At 41.5% G+C, this 14,506-nt stretch overlaps 1 protein-coding gene across 1 annotated transcript in view; it reads right to left on the reverse strand.

The window, feature by feature from the left end:
* Nucleotides 1-10,505, reverse strand: part of LOC108575386 (protein Wnt-7b) — a 109,200-nt gene extending 98,695 nt beyond the window's left edge. Inside the window, exon 1 of the mRNA XM_017938162.1 lies at nt 10,429-10,505. Coding sequence (XP_017793651.1) covers nt 10,429-10,505 — 77 coding nt within the window. The remainder of the gene's footprint in view (nt 1-10,428) is intronic.
* Between the last annotated feature and the right edge of the window lie 4,001 nt (nt 10,506-14,506).

Here is a 14,506-nt window from a genome sequence, read left to right on the forward strand (position 1 = left end):
TTATTTATTTCTTCTCTTCTTCTCTTCTTCTTCTTTTTCTTTGTAGCCTTCTTATTTTCTGGACACACTTTCGGATATTTATGTGACGATCTCCTTAATTATTTAGCTGAACTTTTGCAATTTTATTTCCATCTTTTACCTATGTGATTCTGTATTTTAAGCCTTTCGTCTCTACAATGTGCACATTACCACATTTTCATTTTTGTGGTAGCTGTGTTCTCTGTGCAGTCTTTAAATCTACTTCATTCAGAGAAAATTAGAATATAGAAATCTATATTATACAATTTGAAGTCTCCTGTAACTACACTAAATGGTCAAAAATGAAAAAAGCATTTAACATTTCTCAAACGTGAAAAAATAAATTATCACCGAATATGCACAAGGTATGAATAAATACTTTGTGTAGCTGTTAAGTAATTTCCAAATAAAAGGGTTAATCTCCTTAATCTGAACTTCTCTAACTATTTCCACTCCTTTATCTACACAATTCTGTATCCCAACATCCACCAAATAAATAAACGAAAATTCTCTCCAGTCTCGTCAAAAATTCAACTCAAATTCTCCAATCTTCTTCACCAAGTATCGTTTTCGCGATCTTTCGACGGCTCCTCCTCGTTAGGAATTTCACCCGAAAAATAAAAACGTACTCAAGAACAAACGAAAACACCACTGGACGTTAAAAAAAAGCTTTACGACGACGTTCTATATAGTGTCCGTTGGAATCCTCTTCGGTAGCGTTTCCACCGGTAAAAATGGCGCGGCGCGGCAAGAGGCTCTCTGCCATAGAGACGATGAAGACACGAACTCTACTACCGAAGCGAACTCACTGAATGGTATTACTACTCTTCGCGGCAGGAGGGCCGGAGTCGGGCTTACTTTACACCGTCGGATCTTAATTTAATGCCCGGGCCCCGCTACGACATCGATGCCTCTCGTTCCAATCGTGTCCCACTGCGATCCGTTCTTTGGAAACGCACGCTGCGCTCCAATGGCAGGTCGGGGGTGGTCCTGAGTTACGTTGTCTCTTTGCGAGTATATAAAATTCGCAACAGTATTGTACCTGTGACAAAGTCGTTCTCTGCGGAGTGGAAAGGTCGGGAGCTTAATAGAGGGGTTGCTTCGACCGTGATCAAGTATGTAAGAACGGTGGAGCGAGGGGAAATTTGGGGCGAAAAGATTTCTTCCATTTTTGAAATAAGGAGAAAGTAAATACTCGAGGAAATTGTCAATATTTTGAAACTTCTGGTAATCGTATGTTTTGGGAAAATATTGTTTTAATATCTGTCTTTTTTTTTTAATGTGTTTCTTGAGTACGTTAATAATAAATTTTATTTTTCAATCTGGGCAACGACGAGACTTCACGGGGGTGAAAAAGGGTCGAATCTGTTCTCTGAATTCTGCAGAAAGAGTTTAAGATACTTTGGAAATTGACAAGATTTTGAAGTTTCTTAAGGTTTCTCTAAGTTTCTTAAAATTGTCAACGTTTTGAAGATTCTTAAGTTGAACAATTCTGTTTTCTAGTGAAATATTGTTCTAAAATCTATTTAAAAAGAAATATGTTACCCGAGTATATTAAAATGACGACGAAAAATTGAAACGTCTAATTTCTGTCATTTAAATTTCTCAAATGTGAAATACACTTTGTACACACAGAATGATAATAATTGTATTTACTTTCTTTTCCAGATAAACGTCCCTCGTTAAACAACTACTGGAAATGGCCCTTACTGTCGCATTCCCGTAAGTGCAAAACTCTAGTTAGATGATAATTAGATTAACTCGAATCTGAGCAAAGTATCGAAGAAACTACTTTCGCAAGAGACTTCCATAGTGCAGGAAAGGCCACATTATGTTCCCATACTTTCTAATCGTTCACATTTTATGGTCTCATAGTTTGCAGAAACTAATTTCGATAATTGCTCGGCGATTGCCGTTCAATCTGCATGCGAAAACTTTAAATAAAGGCCTAAGCGGATTATATCTGCCGGGGTTAAGCTCTATAATAGAACAATTTGCATTTGGCTATTCAGAGTCCAAGTAATTTTTATAAAGAAAAATTAAATAACTAAATTTCTATAAAAGCAAAACATTGAATTTCAATAATCTTTATTTACGTATTTCACACTCTTGACGCTAACTAAGAATTGATTTAAAAAAGAAATTCAATGAAAACACTTCCACTCTTCAACCTTTGGAGTTAAACGCCAAATATGCCTGTAGACTGAAATTTTCAATATTTTATTTCATTGAACGAAAAAGCTAGATTTCGAAATTTTTATATGCACATTTCTACATCCTGCAATTTTAAGTATACAAACATCGAAGTCTGCTCATAATCTATCACCCCCTTCACTCCTATTTGTAACCGTCAAAAGCCATCAAAAAGAACGTGTATACACACGCGCACAAATTTCCTTAATCAAAAAATCATTCACCGTAAGCACTCCATCCAACACAATCGTAACGCTCGCTTTTCATTCGTGTTACCCCTCGCGATCAACGAAAAATCGTAATTTAGATTGATATCCAGCGGTTCGGTTAAGTGCCCCGCGTTTCGGTCAATTTGGACGCTTATTAATGGGTCCCGGAACCGCGGCGGATTATGATCGATCGCCGCGAGCGCGGCACGCCATTATTTCGGAAATTCTTGCCCGGGTCCGTCGTTAATTCGAAGGGTTTACGGTGGGGGCCGTAACACTCGTAATCGTCGAACATTGTGCCCGAAGAATGCGCCGGGAATTCATCCTTGGACCGGCCTGAAAAGCCGCCTCTTTGTGTCCTTTCGCTTGTAAACCGTAATCGATCGGAAGGCGTATAATGCGAGCTTTCAGTCGAACGATCGAATTCGTGTACGATGATTCGTGGAGAAAAGAGAGGGCTAAGGAGCGTTTGTGTGGCCAAAGGTGTGAACGGTTTTTTTTTCTGTGTGAATCGTGCGGTGAACTCGTTGTGATAAATTGAACACCGGTGAAAGAAACTGGCGAACGAGGCTGGTAATTTTGTGGGGAAATGGTAGGTGAATGGAATGCTATTTCTCCGGTGAAAATATAAATAGAACTACTATTGTCGAGAAATTTATTTCTGTATATTTGAAAAGAATTATGAAAGTTTGTGAAAAAATTTGCAACTGCGAAAGTAAATTAAAATTTACCAGTTCCTGTAGTTTCGGTAAATCAACGTTTGAAAAGTATTTTTACCGAGAAAGATGCAAAAATAATCTTATTTTTAATATTTCCAAATTTTATTTTATTTCTCTTGCAGAATTTCTATTTTTCATGTCTGTTGATTTTTCATTGCATCCTTTAAATGAAAGGGTTAATTTCGTAACACTCGCTTTCTTTTGCATTCGTGTTTCATTCGTCGCGTATAAAAAAAGGAAGAATAATTAAATTAAAGATCAATGCGAGAAAGAAGTGGAAGAAAAATAATGCGAAGCCTTCAAACGTGTTTTCACTTTCGAAAACGTCGATATGACATTGTAAATGTTTTTTAACATGATCAATTTCCGAACATATTTCACGCTGCACAGGACTATACTTGTTTAACCAGATTGTAAATTATTGGCGCAACAAGAAAGACGAAAAGACGTATTTTATCGTTAAGCTCGATTACGAAAGAGCAGCAAGGTTGTCGGTTATCGAAGAGAAAAATCGTCGTTTATTTTCGTATCACGTGCAGACTCCGAGATCTATCGGACAGTGTCAATCGATGATGAATCGGCGGACACGCCGACACTTTCCAAGCACATGTAACACCTTGTTAGAGCATGTACGTAGATGCTAACATGGACGATGTCGTTGGCATCGTGCGGGAACAAGACCGAGATCCTCGAGAAAATTGACGTCGCCTAGGTCTAGATCGTGATAATGAGTTATCGATCGTATGAAAATCCTGTGTGGCAAAACCTGAAGATCACGCTCGGACGAGTCTCGCTCTGAGAAAACACTCGGCCCGTCGTTGTCGGGTGAAGAAAATCAAAATTTTAGGGTGCAATTTTATTTTTTGGCAAAATAGTAAAATTCATATCGTTCAAATTTCTGAAATTTCAATTTTCGTTTGAATTTTGAATTGTGGATTTTCGCTGTGAGAGAATTATCAACCCTCCCTTGTCAAGTGAAGAAAATTAAAATTTGAGAGTGCAATTTCTTTTTTTGGCAAAATATTAAAATTCGCATTATTGAAATCTTCGAAATTTCAATTTTCGTTTCAATATTAACCGCTCTGTCGAGTTTTGCTGTGAGAAATCTCTCATCCCTCCCTTGTCAAGTGAAGAAAATTAAAATTTGAGAGTGCAATTTCTTTTTTTGGTAAAATATTAAAATTCGCATTATTGAAATCTTCGAAATTTCAATTTTCGTTTCAATATTAACCGCTCTGTCGAGTTTTTCTGTGAGAAATCTCTCAACCCTCCCTTATGAAGTGAAAGAGAAATAAAAATTTGAGAACGCAATGTTTTTTTTGGCAAAATATTAAAATTCACATTATTGAAATCTTCGAAATTTTAATTTTGAAGGCACTGTGGAGTTTCGCTGTGAGAAAACTCTCAACCCTCCCTTGTCAAGTGAAGAAAATTAAAAGTTGAGAGTGCAATCTCTTTCTTTGGCAAAATATTAAAATTCGCATTATTGAAATTTTTCAAATTTCAATTTCCATTTGAACTTCTCAACTAAAGAATTATTTTACGATACGTTCCTCGAGGAAATTCAGATAATTTCTATTTTACGACGCGTTCCGTGGGAAAATCGAACGAAAAAGGTAACATCAATTTTTCGCATAAAAATTGAACGTTGATTGCTCAATAATAGTCCGAGTACTTAGATTCCGCGTGTTTCTCGCCGTGAGGCGAACGAACATTTATTACTATTTAAGCATGACAAACGGGATTTTTAATGGTTGGCAGGAAAATTGCCGGGGACTGTTGGAAAATCTTCAGGAAATGATAAAAGCCCGTGGAACGGAGTCCTAGATTCGCATCGTAAATATTATCCGTATGCATCAAACATATTTATCGTGCCATGCGAGCGTAATTACTTGGCCGTGCAAAAAAATCAAGTAACATTCCAACAATTCTCCCTTTCACGCGTCGCAGTTTTGCAATGTGCGGATCGCGTTCATCAATCTCTTCATTCAATTGGCAACGTCGATAGCATTGCAAACACGAAAACATTCGGTAGATTTTCAATTCTATTCTCCGTTATTGTCCCTCCGTTAGTCATTTATATTAATTACCACTCCTAACGATCTTTCACGAAGTTTCAAATAATTATGGATCATTTTATCAAGAGGAACGTTTACGACCTTTTCTTTGTGCCAACTGTGCGTCGCAGAGTCAATTATTTACTGCTTACGTATCTACCTGCTGTGTTAGGTAAGAGAGGCTGATGTATCTTGGCTTAATTAAATTTCATTATCCTCAGTTTGGTGAATTGAAACGAAAGCTAGAGTGGAAATTAATTTTTGTCGGTAAGGCAACTATTTTTTGCCACGTTCTGTGTCACGAGTCTGAGTCGGTTTTGTAAGGCAAAGGGTTATGAGAGAATAAATTGTAATGGAAGAAATCAGAAAAGTTTCCTTCAGATTTTTTTTAAAAAGCTCCAATTTTATTCAGCCAATAAAGTAATCGATACATCAATTTTTTTTATGCAAACCCATTCAACCAAATTGAACTTAATCTCCTATTAAAAATCGTGGACATTATTCGTAATTCACTTTTACACTTTCCACCAGTTGTACTTGCAAACTGCGCTCCCTCCAACTGTAACCAAAAATTCCGCCAGCGAGCGCTTTATTTTTAAACCACTCATACCGAATTCACGACGTGAAATTCACGTCCGTCGTCCAGGACAGTGTGCATCAAAATATGAAACTAATATGAAATTCCGCATGCGCAATATGTGCACTGCATCAACTTTCGTACTTCATACCGAAACACATTTTATCGCTATCAATTGTTTCCCCCCTTTTGCAAATCACGAATAAACGACAAGTGTCGTTCTATATTTCTTTTCCTGTTTCATCGTGATCAACATTTTCCCTTGTCTGCAAATTACGAATAAACAGTATCTCTTTTTGTAACACAAGATATCCAAAATCTGGAGTATTGTGAAAACATGATTGATAAATTATTAAAAAAATATTTAAATTACCTTCGGATCTGTGAACTGTAACCGAGGATTAAATAAGAAAGAAACTATTGCAAGTTCGGAAAAAATTAACGATAAATTCTTCAGAAATATTAAATATTGTAAAAATATTATTCTCACACTCGCTCCTCTTTCTCGCACGTTCGTTCTTCCATTATTCAGCGATCTCCTTAACTAGATAAATTTCTCAAATATCTCCGGCCTTTTTACCTGCGTCTTAATGGATCTGTCCTGTGAAATACCTGTACAGCTAAATAACAAGAATGGTCCGGTACGATCACAGGTGCCGATCGGCGCGTGTCAGCGAAAAAAAAATCGCCCGATTTACACCGAGAGCCGCGTTTCACCGCTTTACTGTAGCCGCAATAAGGTCAAGATAGAAACGACGCCGAGTTCGTTCGCGTTTTTTCCCCCGCGCTGAAAACCGGAAAGTCGCGGGTTGGCTATTAAATTATTAAGAGAGATAATTATCATCGATCGTGACAGTCGCAGCCGCAGCCGCGATGAGATACCGTCGGCGTAATTTCATCGGTGCTTGCGTAAAAGATCAACTCGATCGTCCTCGCGCGATCCAACTCTAATTTTCAGCCAGGATTAGACGAAAATTGTTTCTTTTTCTTTTTGCCCGCCATCGGTCGGACTTAATTATTTCAGGGATGCTTCGAAGACGAGTGTAGCGAGCATCTTTACGAGCTTCTCGTTATTGACTTCCGTTCACCTCTCCTCTAACTATCTGCTGGTTAAGATCGTTTCGTTCTTCGGATACAATTTTGTTCGTACAGTTGGGTTGCTTTGGTGTTTCTTTTGGAGAACGAGAGTTGGAGTTACTGGCGCTGTTCTTGGAGAAAGAATAGATGAACAGGAGGTTGTAGTGAGCCACTGAGAAGCCAGAGTGATTAATTCTATGAAATTGAATTAAATGTTTTTTATTTATGAAGAGTTAGGAATTGAGTTTGTGCTTTGGTGCTAAAATTAGAAGAATATGAAAAAGGGGTGTTAATCATTTTGGCTTCTGAATGGCTCGTGTGTAGGAGCGTTTTTTAATTAGTTTTTAGGGTTTCAGTTGTTAGGGCACTTATTGAATGCGAGGCAAAATTAAACAGTTATTAAGAGCGTCAGGATCTTACCAAAATTTAGTTCTTATTTTCATTGATATCTGCGCGATGCTAACTTTGTGGAGGAAATGTAATTTGAGTTGTAAAAATATAATAAGTATCCTAATACTAATACGAATGGAAATGCTGTCGTAAATAAATACTAGGACACCCATTACGTGCGCACAGAAAATATAATAAAACTACTTCTTGTCAAATTTCTTTTATATTCTCAAATGCACAATAATATTCTAAATATTGGTATAATCTTGGAATTATTAATTCCATGTAGAAATGACAATTTCCTGGTTAACTACCTCGCAGGTACTCAAATCTCTTCAAAAATCGCCACATCGTATTGTTTCGCCCGTTGCAAAATCCCCGACAGAAGGACATTTTTAAATCACCGTGAAGATGACATTCGAAAATGTTTCCAACGGAGAAGATTTATAGTTAAAACGACGGTCGCGAGGAGCGTAACGCGTGACCGTAACGGGTCCTGCCTTAAACGCGTAGATTTCACAGTGTAACACACTTTGGAAACGCCGCAAAATTAATACACACAGGTGGCCGGCCGCGGAACACGTGTAAACGTCAGAAGGATGCGCCCGAGATGACCGTAATTCACTGCACGATTTTCAAGGAGCTGTCTGAATTTATCATACGCAGGAACACTGGGCCGTGCATCAAATTTCATTGCACGGCTATGGAAGTTTGACAAGGTGTGACGGGCCTCCAGCACGTGTCGACACGATGCTGCGCCCTCGCCAGGCACTCTCCTCTCTCGATGCAACCCTTTACCAGACCCTGATGCATATTTTACGCTTCACATGCGAATTTCTTTAGTTTCTTTTTCTTTTCTTTCGTTTTAGCAGAGAGTGTTGGCGGGGAAGAAAACGCGTTGGACAGTAGAATCTCGCTTTTATAGGGTTTGAATGACTTTTGGCACATTTGAATATGGAACATTTAAATTGCAAAGGAATTCGTAATAAGTGTGGCAGTAGAGTTTGACAATTTTTAAGGAACTGCTCTGAGAATCTTATTTTAAATTTAAATGAAACACTTTTATAGGAGAATTATTTTTTGGAAATAATTGATTGATTGGTGAATTGATTCTGTGATCATGAAATTCTCAGTATAATGAATTAGTATTATTTAGAAAAGAAGAATTGAATGATTAGTGCAACTATTTTTTAATATTCCATACATTCCATAGCAGCACTGAAAATCGTCACTGATATTGTGATCGTGAAATTCTCAGCACAAAGAATTGGTATTATTTTTCAAAAAATGATGGAACAATGAAGAAATTGCATTGTAAATTTCAATTTAATCTGGATGTCCCACAATACCTCTGCAAATCGTCACATTCTATTACTTCACTCGTTACAAATTGATTGCACTAAATATGATAATCTCCCAATTGGTGAAATTTCGTTGCAAAACTTCCTCCTACGAAAATGTGTATAACAGTACAATTTCAAAAAACACCTCCATCAAAGGACCCGAAAAAGGTGTCTGCAAAGGAACCTGAAAAGTGTCCCAGCGTACAAAGCGTAGCTTCTCAACTTTCACGCTTCGTTGTTACCGGGAAAAAGCAGAAAAGCTTGGAGGGACTCCTGAATCTTTACCCATTGAAGGAGGACACCTCTCGGTAGACCTTCGACAAAGCCCGGAATTACCGAAAACAACAGTAAAATTTCGCCGCGAAGCGAATCCCTGTCAGCCTTCACGCTTCGTCAACGTCGACGAAGAAAAGGAAGGAAGAAGTAGGAGGAGGAGAGAAAAAAAGAAAGGTTTATCGAGTGTACCCCTGTAGCGAAGGCCGAGTCGATTTTTACAACAGCCTCTGGGGATAGGTCGTTTACCCTTATCTTCAGGTTGGATCTACCGGTGAAGTGCGAACGATTGAGCTCTGTGACGAAACCGAATCTCGATCGAGGTGGTCCCTTCGTCGTTCCGGATCCCTTTCGGGCCCCAAACGCGATCACCTCGCTTCGTTGGACCCCGTTGCGTGTCGAACAGTCCTCTCCCCTTCTCTCTTTCCACCTTGGTCCCTTGTCTTCTCTCTTTCTCTCTTGAAAGAAGGGTTACACGCGCCTTTTGTGAATATTGTTCGGCCGACACAACAGAGAAAGCTACTTTGTACGCAACACTGTCCTACCCTTTCTCTGTTTTGTCACCCAGGAGAACAAGGGTACAGCGTGTGTGTACGAGGCTAGGTAGCGAGAACTCGACTATAAAGTTGCAATGTTTCGGATGAAGTGTAATCATGGCCTTAGGGGAGGAAACGTGCCGCGCAAGGGTAGCAGCGAGCATTTCCTGAATGCAAATGAACGCGCTTGTCGGCGGGTGGTAATGTCTCTTTGGTAGCGGGCCCCTTACGTGTCGAGATCCTTTTCTTCAGGTGCGTGTTTAGCATCTCTTTCTTTTTTATCTTTGTCGCTTTTGGACGGTGGCGGGAATTAAATACAGAGGTGAAAGCTACTGAAATCCCGGTAGTTTATCTTTGTGGTTTGCTCGAACAGGTTCTGAGAAAGTTGGGGGGTGGAGGAATTGATAATTTGCGCAGTGTGTGGAAGTGGCTCGAGGGTTGTGGAGTTTTGGTGGGGAAGGTTGGAACGTTTTCTTGTTCCTCGTTTGCACGTGTAATTAAGACTCTCTGTAGAGAGATTAAATTAAATTTATCAGGAATTTGAAATATCTCAAAAAATTAGTAATTTCTGTGAACAATAATAGCGAAAGTTTTGAGGTTTTCACTGTTTGGATTGTTCGAATTTCGTTCCACGACGAAAATATGAGTTTTGGAAGAATTTTGAAACCAAGTTGAAAAGTCACATTAAAATCTTTAATTTTACAAAATTTGAATAGAAAAATAATTACTATTTCAGCCTTGATTTCAGAAAGATTCTCCTTCACTCACATGGAACACAAATATAATTGGAGAATAATAATTCGAATATCATCCGAAATTAACAATCACCTGTGCAAAACGTGAAATGTGAGAGAAATCCTATCTCAAAATGACTTTCAAGCACACGCAGATAATATCGCGAAAACCACATTTACATCGTCAACACTTTACAACGCTCGATTAAACTGGTCCAACAAAGCGAACAGCGATCGAATACAAAGTTGTAAGGTTCGCGTGACCAAGATATACATTTCGAAACGACGAAAAGACGTCTTACCTCGTTTGCCGTGGTCCCTGGATCTGCCCAAGAATCAGAAGGGCTATCGCGGTTGCCGCGATGTCACCACGACGCATCTCTTACATCACAATCCCCTTGTTTATTGAATTCATAAAACGGATGCACACGCGGCCACGGAGTTTTACGGTTCCGCAGTCAGACGACCGGATGCACGTCGGATGTTTGTCGTTTCAGTGGCATGACACGCGTTTCACGGTCCTCTCGCACGGCATTGCACGATTTCTCGCATCAATCTCGCAGGCAAACACACCCACTCACTCTACCAGGTTCTATCATTTTTTTCTCTCCAATGCAATCTCAAACGAAAATTGTTCCTGTCGATAAAAGAAGGGAGGAACACCGAGAAGCACAATTTAATCACCAGATCTTCACGATCTTTCAAACAGCAACTTAATTCGACAGAAATGATAATTACACTTTTCACTAATTCGATCTTTGAGCTGTACAAGAAAACGGGACGAATTTTCAAGTATTCTTCGCTCGAAGATTATAGCTGAAACCTTCTGTACAGATATCTCTCGGTGAATTTATCATACGGTATAATTGCAGTGGTCGTATGTCACTCTGACAGAAATCGTCTGCTCGAATTCCTGCGTGCATGCACGAAATCGTCTTATTAGCACGAGCGAGAGCCGGCGAGTCAGCAATCACCGTTCCGCCGACGAGGAGCCTCGTTAAAGTCACTGTACACTGGCTGTTGCCTGTCGAAACAAAGCCCTCGGATAAGCGCGAAACAGCTAAACTCCAGGACTAACATTTAAACAGGGAAAAGTGTTTGCGCCGCTTAACTGGTTCAACGTGAGTGTTTGCAATCGCCAAATACTCCAGTGTCGTTCCCTTTAACGGTGACTAAGCGTGAAAACAACGCGTGCACCTTGTTCACGTGTCTATACCCCGGCGTCGACTCGCGATGTTAAAATCGTTCTTCTCTTCACTTTTGAATTCTTTTTCTTCAATTTTCTCCGCACGATGAGAAAGTTCGTCACAGCGAATCGAGGCACATCGAGGGACAGCTTGTACAGAGGATAACGAGTCTAACGTGCAACGTAGCTGTCGCGTCATTAGCGAGCGGCCACTAATTAAAAAGTGGCAACCGAAGCGGGCGTGATCATCGACACGGCGCGTTTTATGGCCGAGGTTTCTGGCTGATCGGAGATATCCAGCTCACGCGACGTATTATTGGCGTGGAATCGCTCACGCGAGGATATTGTCTTATTGTTCCGGTGCGGCTAACGATTCCTTGCCGAGGACTTATCGATCGGCTCATCATCTCCGCGTGAAAAGTCCGTAGATCGCGCGGGATCACGGGGAGAGAAGGTTGATCGATCGATCGATCGTTCGTTTCTTCCTATAACACACGATCACGAGAAAAGGTAGACGAAGAAGGAGGAAACGTTGCTGGTTTCTGCGTTTAGCTGCTGGCCTCCTTCTTTCTCTCTTTCCATCGACTCCGCTTCTGCTCCTTCGTGTTCGGCTAACTTAACGAAGAGGAATTCCTTTTCAAACAGCAGCAGCAGCAGCAGTAGTACCCCTCCCGTTGCTACCGGTTCTTATTGTCCCACTCTTTATTCTCCCCTTTTGTCCGTCGTTTTTTCCACCGAAGTTGTAGCTGCTCCGCAAAAAGCGTCGCGCTTCTCTCCGACACAGCCCTGCTTTTTATTTCAGCCAGGGAAATTTGTATGCACCGGGTAAAGAACGTTACCAGCTGGTTGTTCCGTAAGTAGAGAAGAAGAAAACGACGAGTACGAGCAACTAGGGCACCTTAAACCGAAACGAGGAGGATCGTTCTCTGAGTACCCTCGCGAGTCCAACACGATTCGATACACCGCGTCAGGGTCGATCGACGACTAACAGCATCGTTCACCTGCCAGCCTTGGCGAACGCTCTGCGCTGCTCCAAGGCGACGCGTGTCATCCGATCTTCCCCCTCCCTTCTTTCTTCAGATTATCTGCGTTGTAATTAAAATTTCATGATCGATTTCCCCTGTCCAACGGTTCGACACTTGAACGGGAGACAGGTGTAAAGGGTTGTCGCCTTCTATCTCGGAGAGATCCTCGCTCCGACTGCGCCTCGATATCCTATCTTACCGCTCGTTAGTCATCGCAGATCCTTTCCACGCGAAATGTCCCCGTGTTTCTTCCAGCCGATCGACACAATCGAAGGTATGCAAGTTGGTTTGCTCTTAAAAATTTTCTCTTCTCTTCTCGACGTTCTCTTCCTCGTAACACGTTTACAATACACTCGAGAATCTGATCTAAAGTCCATCAGGTACGTTATCGAATGTTGCTCGCGAGGGACTGTAGCCCCGAGTAACGACACGGAACTGGAGCAGAGGGTAACTGTGCAAGGTGTGCGCGGTGCAACCCGGTGTTCAAGGTAACCATAAGGCGACCACCACCATCAGACACGCAGAGTGACAAGCACCACCACCACCACCACCACCACCACCACCAACCACTACCACCACCACTAGCAGCACCAAGAGCAGCAGGAACAGCAGCTCGTCATCGAGGTGAACACCGGTGGGTAGGAAAGGTAGGAGAGCACGAGCGGCAGGTCTGAGGGGTTAGCCGGCATGGGGAGTTGGGACGGGAACACCGCGTGCACATGGGAATTTGAACGAGCGGGCAGAAAGTAAAGCGCGTTCGGTCGAGAGGAGGGCCCGCGATGGACTGGCCTCGCCAACCCAAGTCCTCCTACCTTTGGGATCAGGTCCCAGCCTCTACGATGTTACCTCTACGATCCTACCTCGCCTCCGTCGCTCTCTTTCTCACTCTTTTTCTCTCTCCGTTCTCTCTTTCCGCCTCCCTCTGTCCCTTCTTCTCTCTCTCGCTCGCCAAGGGGGATCTTGCTCCCTCTTTTTCACCTTGTCTCCACCGTTTCTCTCTTTCTTCATTCTTCTCTATACGTCCTCCTGGCTACACGTCCGGCTTTCTCTCTCTCTCCTTCTCGCGTCGCTTATACTCTGTTAACTTTCCTCCCTCTTGATACATACACAGATACATATATGTATATGTATATATATATACCGGAGCTCGTCCACGCTACTCTCTCGTTCTCTCTTTGTCGCACCTTAATCGGGCTCCTTCTCGTTCCGTCCCTGTTTCAGCGGCGTTCTCGCGGCCGTACCCTCGCTTTGCTTTACTTTGAGAGTTACCTGTTGCCCAATGCTCCAACCCGACCGCCTGTGTATGTCTATATTCGCGAACTGCGTCATGGATCCGCCGCTCGTCAATTTCGCCTCTTGCTACCGTCGCGTCCCGTCGCCGATCCAAACCTAACCGACTACCCGCGACCTTTCCGCCCCGGGTATTCCAGTTTCCGCCGCGGTGTCGCCTTTCCTCTGCGGTTCACGGACTCGTTGAACCACTGGGACAACGGTAGCCGCCTGGTTTTCCAGAGTGGACCGTCGATAGTGTGGAACGGCGATCGAGGTTTTTAGGGTTCGGTGGATGAGTTTGGTTTCGTTTTAGGGAGAATTTTTGCGCGATTTATTTAGCTAGAAAGTTGATATGTTAAAGGGTCCTCGGAGAGTTTTTGTATATTGATACTTTGGTGTTTTAGAAATTCGTTGGAAACGAATGCATTCTTACGCTTTTCCCAAAATGGTGTACACGCAACTCGACCAATTTTTATGAAATTTTTGCGATGCTTAAATTTTCACTCGAGTTACAAATAAGCAAACAAACGTCCAAATTTCGGGATAAAACGCGAATTTTTTTGGGTACACTTTTCAATTTAAAAAAATTCTACGTTAATCAGTACATAGTTCAGCTTTATTTAATATTTCGCGAGGAAAATTTGGTTTCAAGAACCTGATTATCACGAATCAAATTTCGGAGCATCGACGATCCACGAAACTTTCCTCAGTCAAATAAAGTCACTAAAATGAACGCAATGGAAGACTAGAGTATCATAAATTTGGACGTCCACAGTGTCTCTCAAACGCCTCTGATTTTCCCTTGAACACTAAAACATATCGCGCGAAACTCTGTCGAGCGTTCGGAACGAGATCGTTATATGGAACGAGGCAACGAAACTTTCGAGCGTAAGCACA

This window comes from Habropoda laboriosa, unplaced genomic scaffold (assembly GCF_001263275.1).
Source record: "Habropoda laboriosa isolate 0110345459 unplaced genomic scaffold, ASM126327v1 scaffold143, whole genome shotgun sequence".
In the NCBI taxonomy this organism is placed as follows: domain Eukaryota; kingdom Metazoa; phylum Arthropoda; class Insecta; order Hymenoptera; family Apidae; genus Habropoda; species Habropoda laboriosa.